At 46.3% G+C, this 20553-nt stretch overlaps 2 protein-coding genes across 24 annotated transcripts; both read left to right on the plus strand.

Moving 5' to 3' along the window:
* Positions 1-1322: 1322 nt before the first annotated feature.
* PSMG3 (proteasome assembly chaperone 3) lies at positions 1323-3891 on the plus strand. Of its 2 annotated transcripts, none has more exons than XM_058156954.1 (3): positions 1323-1473; positions 2579-2818; positions 3021-3891. In XM_058156954.1, exons 2-3 carry the CDS (start codon positions 2603-2605, stop codon positions 3171-3173), a joined length of 369 nt encoding a protein of 122 aa, XP_058012937.1. In that variant the 5' UTR covers positions 1323-1473; positions 2579-2602; the 3' UTR covers positions 3174-3891. The 2 variants fall into 2 exon arrangements, with proteins under 2 accessions (XP_058012937.1, XP_058012938.1); XM_058156955.1 differs by lacking the exon at positions 1323-1473 and adding an exon at positions 1480-1861.
* Positions 3892-4464: 573 nt separating this feature from the next.
* Positions 4465-19942, plus strand: TMEM184A (transmembrane protein 184A). Of its 22 annotated transcripts, none has more exons than XM_058156944.1 (9): positions 4465-4567; positions 13138-13395; positions 14592-14757; positions 15224-15314; positions 15434-15509; positions 16307-16398; positions 16505-16674; positions 17805-18002; positions 18873-19942. In XM_058156944.1, the coding sequence occupies exons 2-9, from the start codon at positions 13141-13143 to the stop codon at positions 19118-19120; spliced, it is 1296 nt and encodes a 431-aa protein (XP_058012927.1). In that variant the 5' UTR covers positions 4465-4567; positions 13138-13140; the 3' UTR covers positions 19121-19942. The 22 variants fall into 22 exon arrangements, with proteins under 22 accessions (XP_058012927.1, XP_058012929.1, XP_058012932.1 ...); XM_058156946.1 differs by having other exon boundaries at positions 4480-4567; positions 13141-13395; XM_058156949.1 differs by having other exon boundaries at positions 4537-4554.
* The last annotated feature ends 611 nt before the right edge of the window (positions 19943-20553 follow it).

Here is a 20553-nt window from a genome sequence, read left to right on the forward strand (position 1 = left end):
CACACCCAGATTGGTTACATACGGCTGGAAGCAGTGGAAGGACAAAGAATTAAACCCACAAGCTGCATGCACACAACCCATAAACCTGAATGCTTGTTCCTCTCTTAGCCTAAAGCCGTCTCTCTCAACCTTGGCAACTTGAAGGTGTGTGGATGCCAACTCCCAGGATTCCCCAGCTAGCACGGATGGACTTCAACTCCCAGAATTCCCCCAGCCAGAATAGCTAGACTTCAATTCCCAGAATTCCCCAGCTAGAATATGTGGACTTCTCCCAGAATTCCCCAGCTACCATAGATGGACTTCAACTCCCAGAATTCCCCAGAAAGCCTTGCTGGAGAATTCTGGGAATTGAAGTCCAGGCATCTTAAAGCTGTCAAGGTTGAGAAACACCGGCATAGTATTTATTTATTTTTATTTATTTATTTTGTCAATCACATATAACAGGTAAAAGTATAAAGGTAATTTGGATCCATGAAAAGAGTAAGTAAAAAAGGAATATTAGGACAGGGACGGTAGGCACGCAGGTGCGCTTATGCACTTATACCTTAATAAATAGTCAATAATAGTTTAAATATAATATAATACAAAATATAATATAAAATATAATCATAGTTTAAATGATATTATTAAATAGTTAATAATAGTCAATAAACCATGGCTAAGATCTTCCTGCTCCTTAGTGCAGCTCCCCACTGCCCTAATTGCTACCAACCTGCCTTCCATGGAGGACCTGTATACTGCACGAATCAAGAAGAGGGCCGTGAAAATATTTACATATCCCAGGACATAAACTGTTTCAACTCCTACCCTCAAAACGACGCTATAGAGCACTGCACACCAGAACAACTAGACACAAGAACAGTTTTTCCCCAAACGCCATCACTCTGCTAAACAAATGATTCCCTCAACACTGTCAAACTAGTTACTAAATCTGCACTACTATTAATCTTCTCATAGTTCCCATCGCCAATCTCTTTCCACTTATGACTGTATGACTGTAACTTTGTTGCTGGCAATCCTTATGATTTATATTGATATATTGACCATCAATTGTGTTGTAAATGTTGTACCTTGATGAACGTATCTTTTCTTTTATGTACACTGAGAGCTTATGCACCAAGACAAATTCCTTGTGTGTCCAATCACACTTGGCCAATAAAAAATTCTATTCTATTCTATTCTATTCTATTCTATTCTATTCTATTCTATTCTATTCTTTCTTTGGCATCTAGTTTTGCAGCGCCACCTCCCGCTTTGGGGCAGTGAGGCGGCCGGTGCCTCCGGCTTTGCTTCGACCCAACGTCCACTTCCCTCGGGCCTCGCAGAGCCAAACAGAAGAGGCGCTCTGCACACGCCCAGAGACTTCGGGGCTTCGGAGAAACGCTCCGCCCAGCTTGACGCTCCGCCCGGGAAGAGGGACGCGTGCAGAAGCAGCCCAGACCGGCGGACGGGGAGGAAACGAGCGCTTGGAAAGTAAGCAGGCGAGCGAGGGAGCGAGCGCGGGGCTGGGACGGAGGAAGCGGGCTGCAAGGGGAGGTCAGCTTCTAGGTCCGGGCCGGCCGTGGAGAACCGAGCCTAGCCGAGCCACGGGCCTTGGAGAGCCGCAGCTGCACCCGCCCGCATCCTGCGCGCACGCCCGGCTGGCTGGAGAGGCGGAGGCCGGGCGGGCGCTGCGCCTTCCTTTGTTCTTCTCCGGGGAACGAGGCCCTAACGCCGGATCAGCCGCCCACCCACCCACCACGACTGCGCGGCTTGGGAAGGTTTTGCTTTCCGCCCTTCTGGAGCGCCTCCGCCGCTTCCACCGAAGGGGGCAGCCTGCAAGCTAAGGCGCCCCTCGCAGCCCCGCAGCCTTCCAGGCTTGGTACGAGGCGCCGGTCGTGTTTTGGGGCCGAGCAGGGGAAACCCCCCGAGTCCGTTGTAAAAAGCTTTGCAGGAGAGAAAGTGGACGCAGATATTTGGGAATCAGGCAAGGGCGACATAAGGTTTAAGCCACAGTGAAAGTGCTTTTTACCTATTCATTGTTTTTTGCTTTGTGCTTGAGGGAGGGAAGAATAAGGGGAGGAAAGAAACAGAAGAGGAAGGAAGAAGGAAGGGAAGAAGGAAAGGAAGGAGGGAGGGAGGAAGAAAGGGAGGAAAGAAACAGAAGAGGAAGGAAGAAGGAAGGGAAGAAGGAAAGGAAGGAGGGAGGGAGGAAGAAAGGGAGGAAAGAAACAAAAAAGGGAAGGGAGGGAGGAAGGAAGGAAAGGGAGGAATAGTGGGAGGAAAGAAACAAAAGAGGGAAGGAAGGAAGGAGAGGTAGGTGATAGGTGGAAACAGGAAGGAAGGAAATCCAGATAGACAGACACACCATGTCGCTTAAGAGATGGATACTTGAAACAATTGGGGCTTAAGGTTAAGATTTCCTTGCCAAGCAATCTTTCTCTTTGTTTCCGTACTGACTGACGCTTAACTGTGGAGAACCAGGGTCCAAATCAAGGACCGTCTGCCCAAGAAGCAGGAGGGTAGCCTTCTCTCACGGAGAAGTTGGGTTGAAAGCATCTGGAGAGGTTGCGTCCTCCTTACTGATGGTTTCCTTTAGGGGCAAGGAGGACCGATTCCTGCTATGGCGACCCAGCCCGTCCCAGTCTCAAAGCAAACTAGAGGAATTGTGGGTGGTATCCCAACGGAGGTGGTGTGCACCGCCTTTGGAGCCACGATCCTGGTGGTGGTGACCCAGTATGGAAAGATGGGGACCCTGGTCTCAGTGGAGCCTGAGGCAGCACCTGACGGGATCAGCAAACCTTTGTGGACCACCAAAGTTCTCCTCGGCAAAGATGAGGTATTCTTCCTCCCATCCTTACCTTAGTTTAACCTCCAAGTATCCTCCTTGACTTCCTTTCTCCCTTTGTTTCCTTGGGAGCCCAAGAAAGTCCACGCCTTCTTGATGGCTTAGCCAGATGGCCACACCATGGAGGGAAGAGGTGGAGAAGGTGAAGTTGGGGGAGAAATGTTCTCTTAAGGTCTTCTTGGTTTGCTTTCAGCCTCTCGTCCACATCTCCGCCAAGCATCTGGTCACCTCGGTGTCTCAGGAAGCTGGCAACAAGACCGTTCTACTGGCCATGGCCCTGAAGGACAAAAGCATTGAAGGTATCCGGATGTTGAAGGAACTCATCCACCAATGCCAAGTGTGGTAATGATGGCCCGGAAGAATTCTACGAATCCCAGAGACGTCTGGCTGAGGTTCATGTTGGTTTGGATGCAAACTTGATTGTGTACATTGGGGTCTCCAGCGTTGGTAACCTTAAGACTTGTGGACTTCAACTCCTGAATTCCCCAGCCAGCTGTGCTGGCTGGGGGATTCTGGGAGTTGAAGTCCACAGGTCTTAAAATCAAGTCTTGAAGTCCACAGGTTGGACTTCCTTGGTGTACATGTTCACTTTTTGAACCTTGAACGTTTGTAGGTAAGCTGACACAACCAGTGTCAATTTGTGTTACACAGACATTCACAAATACCTGTTTCAAAACCTGCTGTAACCATTAAAAAGCATGATGTTGCATCTACCTAGAAATTAGCCTCAACAAATTTTACTTCAGGTTTTCCTAGTAGTTAATTGGATTTTTCTGCGGAAACCCATGGAAGTTTCAAGAGGTGAACAGGAGGCAGGTTTTTCCCAGCTGCAGTGTATAATACACACACACACACACTTCATTTTTTCCCTTACATTTCAGTTTTATAGCACATCGGAAGTAGTTCAGATCACAAATAGTATCTTCCTATTGAGGGTTTCCTCTCCATCCTTTCTCATTCCGAAAACAAGACGAATAAATTCAGAATAACTTTGCTGCCATCTTCGGAAACTGCAGTTATTTTTTGTTCTTTTGCTTGAGTAAAACAATAAAGGAATTGCAATGTGTTTCCAGTAATGTTGGTCTGTCTAACTGACTCTTTAAAAGAAAGTTTAAAAAGTATTGTTTCCACCCTAATTTGTTGATGATCGTGTCTGGCTGGGGAATTCTGGGAGTTGAAATCCAAAACATCTTAAAAGAGGCCAAGACTGAAAAAGTCTGGATCAGAGGGGGAAAGATGGAAGTTGTGGGTGCTCAAACACTGGAGGTTTTCAAAAAGAGATCGGACAGCCATTTTCCCGGATCTCCTGCTGGAGCAGGGGGTTGGACTAGAAGACCTCCAAGGTCCCTTCCGACTCCCTTATTCTGAGCATAAGCTGTAGCTTGCGAACGAGATGGGCTGAATTCACACCAGGGGGAAGTCCTCGAAAGGTTAACGCCGAGCCACAGAGGGCAGATTCGGCAGGAGAGCGGCGCAAATCCTCCCCGCCCGGTCAGAGATCGCCTAGCCCGAGTCCCGGTGCCCCGGGGTGGGGGTGGCGGGGAGCCGCGAAGGGGCGGGTAAGGTAAGCCTGGCCGCCTCCCCACCCCACTGAGCTGGGCAGGGAGCGGGAAGAGGAGGAGTCTCCGGGGAAGGTGCTGCCGGGCAGCCGGCTGAGAAAGCCAGGAGGAAGCGGCCGGGCGGCGCGCCAGGTGGGACGGCCGCTTCCTGGGCCGGAGATCGGACAGGTAGCACAGATAGGTAGGCAAGGGGGCAGGGAAGTTGGCATTGCGAGGCGCTCCGGCCCGAGGAAAGCACGGGAACTCGCGCAAAACTTCCCGGTTGCTCTTCCCAGCGCAAATCTCGGGGTGGCCCCCGGGGAAGAAGAATCTACGGCCGTAACTTTCGCACCCTTCGCCTGCCGGTTTCGGGATGCCGGGCAGGTGAGTTCCAGGCTTGGCTTGGGACCGGGACCGGGACCGAGGGGGGAACTCGGGACGTCCGGTGGGGTCAGTGGAGGGAAGCGAAGCCGGGAAACGGGGCGAGGTTGGGTCAGACGAGCAAGAGCCTTAAATCGAATTTGTCTCGGTCTGGGAGCAACCGCGTAGGAAGTGTAAGGTAAATTCGCCCACCCAACGGAGACTCACATCAGCCTGGTCTGCTTTTCAGAGCAGGTAAACGGAGCTTCAGGACCCAGGTAAGCAGGATTTGCTTGAAAGTTTGAGTGGACCTTTTTATTTGTAGTTTCTCTGGTTGATTACAAGAGGGTGGGCGCTGACTATGAAGAGAGAAACGAGTCTTTTTAAGACGGAGAACAGAATGAGGCCGTTTGAAAAAGTACTGCACGCTCTTTAGAGAGAGACAGAGTTAGAGAGAGAGAGAGAGAGATACCATAGATAGATACCATAGATAGATACAGAGATAGATACAGAGATAGGTATGACAGATACAATAGGTACAGAGATAGATACACAGAGAGAGAGATTTATATCTATTTATGTCAAGACATTTATTCAGATAGATAGAAAGACAGGCAGTGATAGATGATACAGAGATAGAAAAAGAGAGAGATTTAACTTTTTAAGCTGCCTATCTTGTTACCAAGGAGGCAAGAAAGGCACAGTATTTTTTTTTTTAAGTATTATTCCTTACAAAATAAGCCGAGGACTTGAATATAGACAGACGTGAGACTCAGGTAGAAAGTCACCCATCCAGCTGAGCTCAATCCGGTTTATAGATTGGGTTCACAGCCGATTCAGACCTACAGTGGTTTTGTAGCAGAGTCTGTGGACCAAGTCACATAAGGGTTGTTGCAACTTTTAAAATCTCAGATGGCAAAATAGACAGCAGACAGGCTTTGCGTCCCATTTTTAGCTTTTTTTGTTGTTGTTGTTGTTATATGGGTTGCCCAGAGTCACTTATTTGAGAGAGGCTGGCTATATAAAGATTTTTTTTAAAAAAAAACAACTCTACCATGTAGACATGCCTAAGAATAAAGCATTAAGGACCCTGGCTGTGTTTTTAGAATTAAAGAATGGCCTACGGAATGAATCTAGCAGCAGATCAGACTGAAAGATAAAATAATCCCACGGTCTGCCTTCATACAATAGATTTGAGTAAAGTAAATTCCTCTGAGTTTGATAAGGTATGTCCCAAATAAGTACTGAGGATTATGGCATTAGACTGAATCCCAATATTCTAAATTCAGACTTTTGATTCTGTGCATTCTGGACAAAAGAGCAAATATTTACATTAAGTGATATCTGTCCACCTCTGCATTCCTTAATTTAATTCTGATACGGTCAAATGAAAAAAAAATCATTGCTTTGAAGTTCCACAGAACAGAAAGGCTTTGGAAAATTCAATCGGAGACAAAATTTCATACACCTTCGGCTGCCCTTACCTGAGCGCAAGCCCAATGGGAACTGACAGCACTTACTTCTGTGTAAAGGTGATGTTGGAGATCATGTTACAAAGTCTCCTTATCTGTATGGCTCTTTGTGTTAATATTAAATTTTTTTTTTCATTTTAGCCAGCCTGATTTTGCCCAAAAGGTTTTGCCTTTGCAATTGTAATGGCCTCAATTCAAATGTAGAACCCAATGATTTCAAACAGAGCGTTTTTTTCCAAGCACCTCGGCTTTAGCAAAGCAGTTTGAAATCCAGCACAGGAATCCTAACATTTGTGTGTAGTTGTGTAATTAAAGAGGAAGGGCCCTGAATTCTGGAGCTTAGCAGGCACTTGTTTGATTTTAGAAGTCAAGCCAGATTGGACCAGATTTAATACTTGAATGGGAGGCCTCTAGAATATTTTACAATTTTGCTTGTTTGCATCCTGCCTTTATTATTTTTACAAATAACTCAAGGCACCAAACATATCAAATAATTCCTCCTATTTTCCCCACAACAACAATCCTGTGAGGTGGGTTGGGCTGAGAGTGAAAGTCACCCAGCCGGCTTTCCTGCCCAAGGTGGAACTAGAATTCCCCGTCTCCTGCTTGATTGGCCCAAAGCCACCCAGCTGGGTTTCCTGCCTATGGTGGGACTAAAACTTACTATCTCATGGTGATCAGTCTCTAAGGTCATCTCGTGGGCTTCATTGCTTAAGGCAGGAATTAGAACTCACCCACTCCTGGTATCTAGGATGGGAAATAGATTCCTAGCAACGGTCCCTGCAAATTATATCTTGCTGCCGTTGATCCAAGAAAACCAAAGGACCCATTTGAGCCAACCGGAAGGAGGGTTTTTATATCAGCCTACAGGAATCCGGGTTAAGGGCTCCAAGATGCCAGTCCCTTTGCCCGCCCCACAGAAAACCCTTGAAGAGTTTGCTTGCTGCTGATTAAGCAAGGAGGTGCTAAAACACCAGCCCTGCCCCAGGCTAAAGCAACTTGAGCTGAGCTGGCTTGTTTGGCCAGTGAGCCACTAAAGCTCAGCCCATCGCTCCGAATAAACAGAGGCCCTGGGTGGAGCTCAGCCCCACCTGCTTTGCTCACGGAGGAAGAATCCAGCTGACAGTAGGTGAGAAGCGGCTGCTGGGCTTCCAAGGCCCAGCACCGGCTGAGCGGGCTCTTGTGTCGGGCCACGCATCTTGGCGAAAAGCAACACAACAGGTTTGGTGGGCTCACGAGAGCCAAGGGGAGCGATGCACCCTTCTCCGAAATTCCTCCCTGCCTTGGCACGGGTGGCGTGGCTACCTTGGCGGTGAGAATAACGTCCAGAATACAGGAAGTCCCTGAGTTACGGCCACAACTGAGACTGTGGGTAAAGCAAGGCGGTCGCAAATGAGTGAGTTGGCATCCGGCTGTGATTCTGAAACATTAAGGGAAGTTTATAGAGGCCGTTTTGAGCTAGGCTGAAGCTTGCTGGACCGTTTTTTGTTCTTCCAAAGGTAACTCCTGAGATACAGTTGATGTGTTCAAGAATTGCTCGTTTTTCCCAGGCAAACTTGATAAGTTCTCTTTACCCAGTTGGGTTTCGTGGTCTGGGCTTCCTTAGAACCTTCTGCCCCCCCAAAAAAAACTAGATTCAGGGGAACAGATAAGAATCCCTTTTTGATAGCAGAAAAGGCAAGAGGATTTTCTGGAGACTTCGAAACTTACTTTTTGTTTTCAAAGCAGCTTCGGGTCATTCTCCGTCCACTTCTTCTAGCGTGGGTGTCGGCCTCTATGATGCTTACTTGCTTTTGGCTGCATTGTAACAGGAGGGGGGAGGATTTGCTGATATCTGGGAATGTGGGGGAGGGAGTGAGCTGGTGGAGACGTCTTGAAAAAAGGGAGGAAACTTCTCACAGGCTTCAGAGCAGCTGTGGAAGAAGCTGATAGCTGTCAAAGTCAACCGTTCCGACATACCAGATAGATGGGGGGCCTTCTGAAGAAGTACCCCACATGACACCTTGGGGAGACGTGGATTGGACAGTTTCGGTCCTTGGGGGGAGGGATTTGGGGATGCTTTCGATATGTAATTTTCGCAACTATGGCCCTAAGACTTTGCTTTTCTTTCATTGCATTCAGTTGTTCATAGTCAGTAAAAATACCTTTCTCTACAAACGTGGAGTCGGGGTTTTTCTTTCTTGAGTTTTGAACGGAGGCATGCCTGACAGTGGTGTCTCTTTGGGTTATTTGTTCTTTTAAAGTAGGTTTCTACTTTAAAGTAGTGCAGATTCAGACTATTTACTGAATCTGCACTACTATTAATCGTTTCATAGTTCCCATCACCAATCTCTTTCCACTTATGACTGTATGACTATAACTTGTTGCTGGCAATCCTTATGATTTATATTGATATATTGACCATCAATCGTGTTGTAAATGTTGTACCTTGATGAACGTATCTTTTCTTTTATGGACACTGAGAGCCTATGCACCAAGACAAATTCCTTGTGTGTCCAATCACACTTGGCCAATAAAATTCTATTCTATTCTATTTCGGGTCTCTCCCAGCTGGCAGGACTACTTTCTGTTCTTGGGAAAGCAAACAAGGAAGAAGGGAACGCTCTCCAGGCCTCTCGCGACTTCCTTTCCCTGCCTACCGGCTTCTTCTTCGCAGGCTGGTTAATGTTTGATGTTGTGATAGTACTGGCGTGTACCTTGCTCCAAAGCTCCCTCCTTGGCCGGCGCTCCGATGGTCAGAGAAGAGCCAAGTGTTGACTGAGCAGGACACTGGAGCCTGGGGAGGACTCTGGTGGTCAGCTGATGGCTGGAATAATCTGCATAACCTCATTGCATCGTCCAGTGTTGTGGTTACCAAGATTGTGCTCCTCTTCTGGTTGAGGAATTGCTCAACTACCCACCCATCAGCTGGAGTTGCTCCTCAGATCCTTGAAGCCCTCCATCCGCTGCTTCTCCTTCCCTCCTCCTAGGAGTAGGGAGAGGTGTATTTTTAGGCTCCCATGTACTTGTAAGCATAAGACCACTGAAACGCTTGCATCGTCTACCACACGGGGGTGAGTAAGCATGTATTTTGTCTTGGAGTGTCTTCTCCCAGCAGCTGAAAAGGGGCATAAATAAAGCTGGTGGATTCGTAACAAAGATTTGTGTGTCTGGAAAGCTCACGAGAGTGGCAATTTGTCAGCCCGGTCCTTCGGTTTGGAAAGAACGCTAGAAGCCTGGATCCATCGAATAGGTAACGGAACGTCTAAAAACTTGGGCTAATTGGCAAAGCCAAAAGGTATAAGGTTGTAAGTAAGGGAGGAGGTGGACATTTCAACTGGCCCAGAAAAGGTCGTTCTCTGTTTTTAAAGACAAGCAATTGCTTTCATCGGTTGAAATGGTTAAGTTTTCTAGGGTCACCGTGTCACTGGCATTGAAGCCAAATTAAATGTTGGGAATTAAATTTAAATAATAATAATTCGGAAAGGATGGTTAGCAGAGATGGCAAAACGAACTGTTTTAATAGGGGAAAATCTACTTTGGTTTCTACGTGGAAATCACTTTGAAATTTGTTCTCGAGACATAAAAAAATCTTGACTCTAGGATCTGCTGATTAATATGTTGGTATAGAAATACTAAGTATGCAAAAGTAAAAAGTTGAAGCTGTAGTTTTATTTTGTACTTTACTGCGTTGAAAAAAAAGTTGGAAGTCAATGCTTTTTTCTCCCCCCCCCCCTTATCCTACACTTACTTTTTCTTTCTTCTTTCCTTCTTTTTCTTTCTTCTTTCTTTCTCTATCTTTCTTTTCATTTGTATATTATGATACTCTTAATTAAGGAAGAAACTATGAAGAGATTTGCGTAGTGGTGATATCACCAGGTTAAATAAATAGCCCCTTATTCAGTCTTTATAGTACATATTCATACAGAAGCTGGACTGGGAAGTTTTAATTGTTTCCTGCCTTGAGTTGAGAATGGGGCTCCTTTTGTCTTTTAGATTCTAGGATGAATAAATGAATCTTAACCAAAGCATTTCTTAATTACAGATATGCCAGAAGTGGCTCCTAACAGCTCGATCTCTTCATCACTCTTACGCTGCAGGGAGACGAGACAATTTTTTAATTAAAAAAGTTGCCTTTGCCCCTTTATTAAAAATGTAATTATTTTTAATAGAAGCCCTTAAAATGGGGCAGGTGACTTAAAACAGTAGTACTGGCGCACCTTTTCCGGAAGGAATTTGCCATCCTTGCAACGAGAAGAAGAAAATTAGGTTGAGGTTTTCCAAGGGAAGAAGGGACACGGTGGCTCAGTGGCTAAAATGCTGAGCTTGTCGTTCGAAAGGTCGGCAGTTCAGCGGTTCGAATCCCTTGCGCTGCATAATGGGGTGAGCTCCCGTGACTTGTCCCAGCTTCTGCCAACCTAGCCATTCAAAAGCATGTAAAAAATGCAAGTAGAAAAAATAGGGACCCCATTGGTGGGAACAGCGTTCCATGCACCTTTGGCATTGAGTCATGCCGGCCACATGACCACGGCGACGTCTTTGGACAGCACTGGCTCTTTGGCTTTCAAACGGAGATGACCACCCGCCCCCTAGAGTCGGGAACGACTAGCACATATGTGCGAGGGGAACTTTTACATTTACCTTTTCCAAGGGAATATTAGAGGAAGGGTCTCCAACCTTGGCAACTTTAAGACTTGTGGGCTTCAACTCCCAGAGTTCCTCAACCAGCTTTGGAGTTGAAGTCCACTAGTCTTAAAGTTGCCAAGGTTGGAGACTCCTGTCTTAAGAGGGTCTTTTTCTTTTCAAAAGACTTTGCTTTAGTCATACGAATCTTTCCAGATTTATAGTGCAATCACTGGATGGTGAAATGTCCTAATGGTGCAACTTATTCCAGATCTGTGCAAGATTGCAGCCTCAAAAGTCCAGTGATCCAGTTTGCTTTTCTTACAGAATGGTTATAAAAAGCCGTTCTATTCTAATGCTTTCCTAAAGTGAAATGTAGGGACAGTTGACAGTGGGAAAGGTTAGGAAAATTAGGATTGTTTGGGGAGAAGGAGTGGCACCTTGGGGCTGTGTTTGGGCCGAAAAAAAGCAGATGGCATGGTAACCCTAAGCCTCTTGCGAAAAAGATTTATTCAGATTTACAGAATGTCTATATAGGGGGCTGATGTCATTGGCCAACTAAGATGGGGGGCAGAATTTACTACAGCTCAACTAAGCAAAGATTAATAAAATGGAGCAGCTGGTCTTTATCCTTAGTTGTTTGTCTATCAAAGTTATTTTTGTAATGAATGCCTTTCTTGTGAAAAAAAAGAAGTGTGTATATGTGTCTTAATGCCTAGAATAGAAGGTGGGAGAAATGTAAGGCATGGATCGCTAAAGAGAGAAATGTGACAACTCAGGGGGCTCTCTAGACACCCTCCCTAAAAATATAAGTATATTATTAGTTGGATGCTAGCAAAGAGCCGTCCAGAATAACCCAGAACGTACAAAACTCCACCCCCATTTAGTCCTGGAAGCTTGGACCCGTTATTATTTTGCTTTGCTTGGAGCTCATAAACAAAGATTTCCCAGCATTGAGAAGAGAAATGAGAGGTGCAGAGTTGAAAAGACCCTTGTGCTTCTCATAGCCATTGGATTATCCTTGTGTGGGTTCTCTCAAATCAAAAATAATAATTGTAGTTTCTATTCTGTCGAATAGAAACGAGGAAGAGGAGGTTTCTCTCCCCCCCATTTTTAACCTCAACAATTAGGAAATATAACAGTAATTACTAAACTTTTGAGCAACGTATTGAGTTTCTAATTTAAAATACAGGGTGTACTGTTAATGTAACCGTCAAGGCTCTGCAATGCTTTGGAGTCCTTGTCTGTGGCTCTTTAAAGCAGCTGCATCATCGGCAGCTACAGGAGGCTGTGTGTAAAACATCTGCTGTGTTTTGCTCAAGTCTTAAGGGTAGGTATGTCAAAGCCCTCCCCACAGCGAGAAAAACAGGATGCAGCGGTCGCTTCGAATAGGAGCGTTTCAGATAAAGCAAATATAATCCTGGAACCTGCCAATCAGATGGACAAAGTAGTCTAACGAGGCAAAGATGTCGGATTCTTCAAATCTTTGCCAGACATAGTTTTTTGGGGTTTTTTTGGGATGATGGGCTAATTTTAAAGCTTCCAGCTGTTGCTTCTGCAATCATGAGGGCTATCCATTTCTGTCACTCAAAGCCAAGAAATTTGCAATATGTAGGAGGGTGATCAAAGTCACTTAGCATCCAGTTTGAGTGGGATTTCACTTGTTGGATGTGAATTCACATCCAGGGCCTCTGGTGGCTCAATAGACTAATGCAGTCTGTTATTAACACAGCTGCTTGCAATTACTGCAAGTTCAAGTCCCACCAGGCCCAAGGTTGACTCAGCCTTCCATCCTTTATAAGGTAGGTAAAACGAGGACCCAGATTGTTGGGGGGCAATAAGTTGACTTCGTATATAATATACAAATGGATGAGACTATTGCTTAACACAATGTAAGCCGCCCTGAGTCTTCGGAGAAGGGCGGGATATAAATTCAAATAAAATTTAAAAAAATTCAGATTCTCCCTTGCTGGCGATGTTTGCTTGTTGAATCTCTTTTGGACCAGCGTACCCGCATAGGCTGGAACTGCCCCATGGAACTCCTGGGAGAAGGGAGAGGATACTAGCAGGTGGGGGTCAAAAGAGATGAAAAAGAGGATATAGATGAGTGGGATGGGCCCGAGGGTGAGATAAAACACGTCATCAGTTCAGAGTTCTTGTGCAGCCACAAGAGCTCGACTCCTGTTCCTGATCACTTGAGCCTGACAGAAGATACAAGGATGTGATGAATAATCTGCGTCTCTTCAGCAATTCACCTTGATCTTTCCTCCCAATCAGGGCAGTTTTCCTCATGCGGTGCTCCTCCCTAATACATTCACCTTTGCTCCCTCCTCTCCAGCAGATGAATACTACGCTATACACCAACCGGTCTTCTCCCACCCCGGAAAAGCTCCTGACCTCCAGCATGGTGGCTACGTCGTTCCATTTCTTCTCTCCGTTGATGGTCTCTGGCCCTTTAATCGTGGAGGACGGTTCCCAGCTGAGGGCCGATCAGAATCACTCCCAGGAGACCCAGTCCCTCTTTTTGACCACTTCCACGGCAAAAGCCATCTCAGGACTGTTTGTCTGGACGGCCCTGATCCTTACTTTCCACCAGGTGGGTGGTAGCGCTGCATGGGCCTGTTGGGACTCTTGGCTTCCCAGGTGGCTGTGTAAGATGGGAGAGGGGAGTAGTCCAGATATGCAAGGCATCCATTTGGGGAAAGACTGTCAAAAGCCATGGCTGTTTGATCAGCTATGTGGAGTCGTACTTCCTGTGCCGTCAGAGGTTATTGGCGTAGAACTTCTCTGTAGCTTCTAGCGGTCATGTGGGACTTGAATCGTGGTATTGTTTCCATGTTAAGATGCTTGATTTAGTTTTGTTTAGAAAGAGAAAAGGGAAAGTGTTTTCAATTTGGAAAAAGAGACCCCGTGTTTTGATGGTTTTGTGGCTTTTTTTTGGGGGGGGGAAGGGACATCATATCCTACAGGGTTTTTGACTTACCAAGTGAGGCAGCTCAGCCTTCTGAGTTTAGTAGGGTTTTCTCTGGAGATAAGTCTTTATAGGCCTGCCAATATTAGGATATTCTGTTGCCTTTCAATTCTGATTATTTTATTAAAAAAATGATGGAAGTCATGTCCATCACCCCCCTGGCAAGATCTAACCCTCTTATCGTTGCCAGCTGCTTGTTCGCTTGTGGTTTCCGCCCAGAGAAGAAGGAAGTTACAGAACTGTCACTCCTAGTTATCACACCGCTGACTGTGCTGGCTGAAGCGTTTTTGGAAGGCCAGATTTCCCATGGCTGCTTAGAAGCCAGAAGCTTTGGGAGATCTGAAGCTTTACCTAATGCCAGGTTGTGTCTATGGAGATTCTCAGTCATCCAGGTCATGGTTGTCCCAAAGGCGCTTTTTCAAGAGGCAACTGGATTTTCTGGTTTTTCTTTGAAGACGTTTCGCTTCTCATCCAAGAAGCTTCTTCAGCTCTGCTTCAGCTCATCCAAGAACCTTCTTGGATGAAAGCAAACGTCTTTGAAGAAAAACCAGAAAGTCCAGTTGCCTCTTGAAAAAGCATCTTTGGGACTAATGCCAGGTTGAAGGCCACACAAGCAGATATGTGTGGTATTTGTGTCCTCCAGCTCCCAAAACTCTCTTTGGCTGGTCTTAAGACGGTCTTTGGATGAGACAAATGCAGGCAACCACATCCCCACAAAACTAGCTACAACGCATTGATCCTTACTGGCTCTGAATGTTTTTCTCGCTGGAAATGCTGCATCTGATCCTGTGTTGTGTCTTCCCTTCTTTTTCCCTTCTCAGATCTACTTGCACCTGAAAAATTACACCATTCCCAATGAGCAGCGTTACATCATCCGGATTCTCTTTATCGTCCCCATCTATGCCTTCGATTCCTGGCTTAGCCTCCTGCTAATCGGCAGCCACCAGTACTACGTTTACTTTGACTCGGTGCGGGACTGCTACGAAGGTGAGCTGGGATTCATGGCTGTCTCTGGAGAACTTAGTACCCCAGATATATGGGCGTGGCATGGTGGTTGGCAGTCGGTCATAAACTGAGCCGAAGGGTCCAAGTTCAAAGGCCAAATTTTACGCAATCTTTCTTCCAGATTGTGGCCAGGAAGGACAGCCTATTTGTAGGGATGTAGACATGCATGGATGAAAGGCAGTCCTGTTTAAAATCTGGCAGAAATTGGTCACAATTTCCGCCATCATATTGAGCTCTGTGTATGTTTGAGAGTCAGTTTGGTATGGTGGTTAAGGTGCTGGTCTAGAAGCCAGGAGGCTGTGAGTTCTAGTTCCAGCTAAGGTATGGAAGCCAACTGGGTGACTCTGAGCCAATTACTAGGAGACAGTGAGTTCTAGTCCCAGCTAAAGTATGGAAGCCAGCTGGATGAGTCTTTCTAATAAATAATCTCTCTCCCTTTTTTTTGCAGCCTTTGTGATTTACAGCTTCCTCAGCCTCTGCTTTGAATATCTTGGAGGAGAAAGTACCATCATGGCGGAAATCCGAGGGAAGCCCATTGTGTAAGTTGACCGTGGCTAACGTATATCTAGCTCTTGCTTACAGTTGGGCGTATTTCACACCCAACATATAATCTTAAGGTCCCACATTTGGGCTGATTGATGGCTCCGCTTTTTCTTAGTTCTAGTTGTCTCTACGGAACTTGCTGTCTCCGAGGGATGTCTTACTCCATTGGGTTTCTTCGCTTCTGCAAGCAGGTGAGGAACCTCTCATAGATCTACAGTTGATCGGTTCTCCGTCATCCATAACAACAACAGAGTTGGACGGGACCATGGAGGCCTTCTAGTCCAACCCCCTGCCCAGGCAGGAAACCCTACACCATCTCAGTCAGATGGTTATCCAACATTTTCTTAAAAACTTCCAGTGTTGGAGCATTCACAACTTCTGCAGGCAAGTTGTTCCACTGATTAATTGTTCTGTCAGGAAATTTCTCCTTAGTTCTAGGTTGCTTCTCTCCTTGATTAGTTTCCACCCATTGCTTCTTGTCCTGCCCTCAGGTGCTTTGGAGAATAGTTTGACTCCCTCTTCTTTGGGGCAACTCCTGAGATATTGGAACACTGCTATCATGTTACTTCCAGGGAGGCCATTATCTTTATTTATTCCTCCCCAAAAATTGTTTCGTCTTTCCCAGGCAAAAATCTTGTTCTCCATTGTGTGAATTATTTGAATTTCTCCTGCCTTTATAAGCATAGAGACAAATTGGAGATAGTCGTTGCCCAAAGACACTCAGACTGTGGAAATGTGATCTTAGCATGGGAGAATCTGTGGCTTTCCTGGTTGCTGGACACCCACCAGCTTTCATCACTCTTAGTGACAGCCATGGGTGATGATGGCATTTGTGGAAGCCATGGTGGATTGGAGCGTTTGTGAAGGATCTCAGATGGCCCATCCTAGATTGGACCCAAAACCTGAGGTCTGGATTAAGGGATGAGGTGACAGCATAGGCACAGAAGCTGGGTGGTTTCAACGGAGCCGTTTCTTGGCTTCCTTCTAGGCCACCCTGCAGTTCTGCATCATCAAACCGGTCATGGCCATCCTCACCATCGTTCTCCAAGCGTTTGGGAAGTACCATGATGGCGATTTCAAGTGAGAAGGGAGGGGACGGGGAGGAAGAGGGGGAAACTGCGACAGGCTTGGAAAGGGAATGCTTCCTAAGGAGGAATTCTGCCTCTTTCAACTCTTTGCTTCCCAGCATCCACAATGGATACCTCTACATCACCATCATCTACAACTTCTCGGTCAGCCTGGCCCTCTACGCCCTCTTCCTCTTCTACTTTGCCACCATGGATTTCCTGAGACCTTTTGAGCCAGTCCTGAAGTTTCTCACCATCAAGGCGGTCATCTTCCTCTCCTTTTGGCAAGGCGAGTCGCTCTACTTCCTGTCATGGGCAGGGAGGGCTGAAGGCCTGGAATAAGAGACCTCTGTTCTCTATGAATCCTTTCGCCCTCCCGGGCCAACTCCAGTGGTTCTCAACCTTAGCCGTGTTCAGAGGAGTGGACTTCAACTCCCAGAATCCCCCAGCAATTCTGGGAGTTGAAGTCCATCCATTCTTAACATGGTTAAGGGTGAGAAACACTGCTTGTCAATTTAATGTGTTTGGGCTATCATTTCAGAGAGAGAGGGAGAGAGAGGGAGAGAGAGAGGGAGGAGATGCTCCTTCCATGGTTGAAGGGAAAAAGCAAAGTTGAAGAAATCTAACTCCATCTAGTTCAAGGGTGTCAAACTCAAATTTCATTGAGGGTTGCATCAGAGTTGTTTGACCTGGGAAGCCAGAGTGGGCTTGGCCAGCTCAACGTCACTCATGACAAGGGCGCCAGTGGTGGCCTGAGCACTCTGCCAACAAAAATGGGCTCCCAAGCGCCGTTTTCGGCTGTGACGGCCTCCTGAAACCCTCTGCCAGCGGAAACAGAGCTCGGGAGAGCTGTCCACAGCCCTCCCAAGCTCCGTTTTTGCTGGCAGTGGCACTGCAGGCCAGATCCAGCCCATGATCCAGCCTCCGCTGTTTCCAGGGTGGCCCCATGGCCCGGTTCCAGCCCATGGCCCTTGAGTTTGACACCCCTGCTCTAGTTAGTATTTCAATTGAGAGAGTTAATTCATTTGTAGCAATGCAGATAGTCTAGGGAGCTCCCAATTTCAAAAGACCGACACCTGCAAGAAGTACAAAAAGCCCCGAGAAGTCTCTAGCCCTAAGAAAATAAATATTAAATGAAGGATGAACTTGCAAAAAATGTTGGCTAGTTCTAGTAGGACTCATATATTTTTTGTGGGTCCTTTCCACCCCCAAAATAGTGGAAAACTAGGTTGGAGCAAATCCTAGATGTAGATTTTGCTAGTGTGTTTTATCAATTTGTCAGTATTAAAAAAACAACCCCAAAACCTCTCGGTAGGAGGTATGGGATAATTACGTAGGTTCCTTCAGACATTTTCTGGACCTCTGGAAAATCCACTTGGGAACCCTTGTTCATGTTTTGCCACCACTCCTATTTTGCAGGGATGCTCCTGGCCATCTTGGAGAAATGTGGGGTCATCCCAGAAGTTCAGATCATTGACGGGAAGGCGGTGGGAGCTGGCACCGTTGCAGCCGGCTACCAGAACTTCATCATCTGTATTGAAATGCTGTTTGCTTCCATTGCTCTCCGTTACGCTTTCACATGCCAGGTTTACCAAGAGAAAAAGGAAAGCGCCACAGGTAACTTGAGTCAAAGGAATCTGCTCCTTCAGTTATACAGAAGGTAGGCAGAGAGAGGAAGGGGAAAGCAAGCAGAAAGGTCACCTGGTGTCTTGTTCCTAAGGCCAATGAGCAAGAATTCTGCGATTAAAAACATTTTCTCCCCAGTTTCTTTCCAAAGAGAAGGTAAGGCAGGTGAAACAAAGGAAGTTGGGAGCATGTTCTAACTTATTTAGGGAGAAGACCGCCAAAGCGGTGGGGGTGGGAATGGCCTGCTTCCATTATAAGGTGCTCTCCAGAGGTGGGATTCACTATCCTTCCCTACTGGTTCGCAAATGTGAGCGTGCATGCCTTCTGTGCATGCGCCCAGACTTGAAAATGTGGCAAAATAGGATGGCATTACATCTGGGTGGGTGAGCGGGGCCTACTTCAGTTGCCGCTACCAGTTCGCTCGAACCGGACACAACTGGCTGAATCCCACCTCTGATGGTCTCCCCAACAGCCAAGGGACTCCTTAGCTTCCTAGACATCTGTTAAAGTGGGGCGTTCTCTCTTATGGGGCCCAATGAAAAATAGTAGCCACGGACCTCATCCCACCTCCAGAGGCGAGTTCAGGTCCAAACAGACCCAAGAGAAATGTGAAAGTTTCAAGGGGTTGGGAGATGCGGTAGAAAAGGTCATGACACTTCAGTAGAAGAAACTGACCTGTTGAAAACCATCAAGGCAAATTTCATTTTCTTTTCCCTGGCGCCTTCAACCAATTTTGCACCTCCCTGGCAGGCTGGTTTGTGCAGGTGAAATGACTCCTTGCTGGCTTGCTTGAAGGAAAAAAAAAACCCCAAGTCTGCTTGTCCATCGATTCTCTTCTGGTCTCTTCCCTTTTTCTTCTAGTAGGCCTGGCCCCTTTGCAAAGCATTTCCAGCGGGCTGAAGGAAACGATGAGTCCTCAAGATATCGTCCAAGACGCCATCCACAATTTCTCCCCGACCTACCAACAATACACGCAGCAATCCATGCAGGAGACGGAAGGCGGGCTCGGACAGAACGGCCACGCGAGTCCTCCGGTGGAGGCCTCGCAGAGCAAGAAGACGAAGAGTCTTGAGAAACGGATGCTCATCGTCTCCGACGACGAACTGTGAAGAGGCGCCTGGAAGGAAGGAGAGTTTGTGGTTTCAAGGTCTTCTCGCCTCTCTCCAGTCCAGCAGCTGCCAACTGAATCAGACTCCATTGTCGAACGAAGCAACGGAGGCGTCTCATTCTTGTTCTCAGTGGGCTGTTGAGGGAAGACACCGCCAGACGTAGGGTTGACCTCCTAAATACAGCCAGATCTGCCCTTATTTCTTGTGGTGGGTGGCAAAAACATCCAGGAGTTTCTGATGCACTTATTGTTGGTCGTGGTGCAGCCTGTGGAAAACAGAATTTCTCAATGGACGCAGCTCCTCACATTCCCAGTGCATGGAGATAATACTGATTATTGGCAGACAAGGAATAAGGCAATATAGGAATGGACGAAATTGGATGAAACCAACATTTTCATTCAGCAATTGCAGCTCAATCCCATTGAAACTGGATTCCCATTATTATTATTGTTATTATTTTGATCCAATCCACTGGGATGGGAATTAATAGCTCACAGCCCCAGAGAAATAAAAGCACTTTTCTTCTTTCCAACACAAGGTGCTGCAGCAGGGTCAGAAATTATAGCGCCAGATTCCTTTACGAAGTTGCACCCAGGCTGTCAAAGGTGATCTGATCCTAGAACGTATCTTGGGTGCCAGAGGAGTTGTGACTTCATCTTGGAAGAAGAGGCATTGCGTTATGTTGAAAGTGTGAATGTGTCAATATAATGTAACTTCTTCCTTTCTGGAGGGTCCCGTGTCCCGAGGGATGGTTATGAATCGCGTGTCAATCTGTACATTTCAAAAAAATTTAAATTATAAAAATATTTGTATTACTTTTTCCCACTGCTGTCTAATGCCAACAAATTTACTTTGAGAGTATTCCAGGAGTCAGAGAACGCACCAATTCAGTGGTCATTTGGGTTGAATCTGGGATGGTCTGTGGTTAATCATTGGTGCTATAGTTCATAATTGAAAACAAAGTAGCACATTGTTGATATAAGGTAGAGGATTTTTATGGCTTGTCAAATGCTAAATAGCAGTGAAAAACTTTGGTCTGCAGCTCCTGTTTGCAATTCAGCCTTCCTAATGCAAGGGATGTCATGTTTTTCTCATCTTCTGAAATCTTGAGATTTGTTTTGCACAACCCAGGATTTGTGGCTGCCTTTCATCTTCTGAAAGACAGCAAAATTCTAAGCATCCACATCAATCCCTGTTTTTTCCTTCCCTTCTGCAAATGGTTGCCTTGAAGTTGACAAGAGTTTGATAATCACCCTATGGTACTTTTTATTGGCAGATACAGCAATGTGACACTTATTGCTGCATGCAAAATTATATTAAAATGCTCCCTCCCCCTCCAGAGCGGGGTCATAAACTGCAGATTACTACTAGATCTGGGCAATCTTAAGAAGCTGTGGACCTCAACTTCCAGGATTCCCTTGCTACCATGAAGT

Source organism: Ahaetulla prasina, chromosome 14 (genome assembly GCF_028640845.1).
Source record: "Ahaetulla prasina isolate Xishuangbanna chromosome 14, ASM2864084v1, whole genome shotgun sequence".
NCBI classification, from domain to species: Eukaryota; Metazoa; Chordata; class Lepidosauria; order Squamata; family Colubridae; genus Ahaetulla; species Ahaetulla prasina.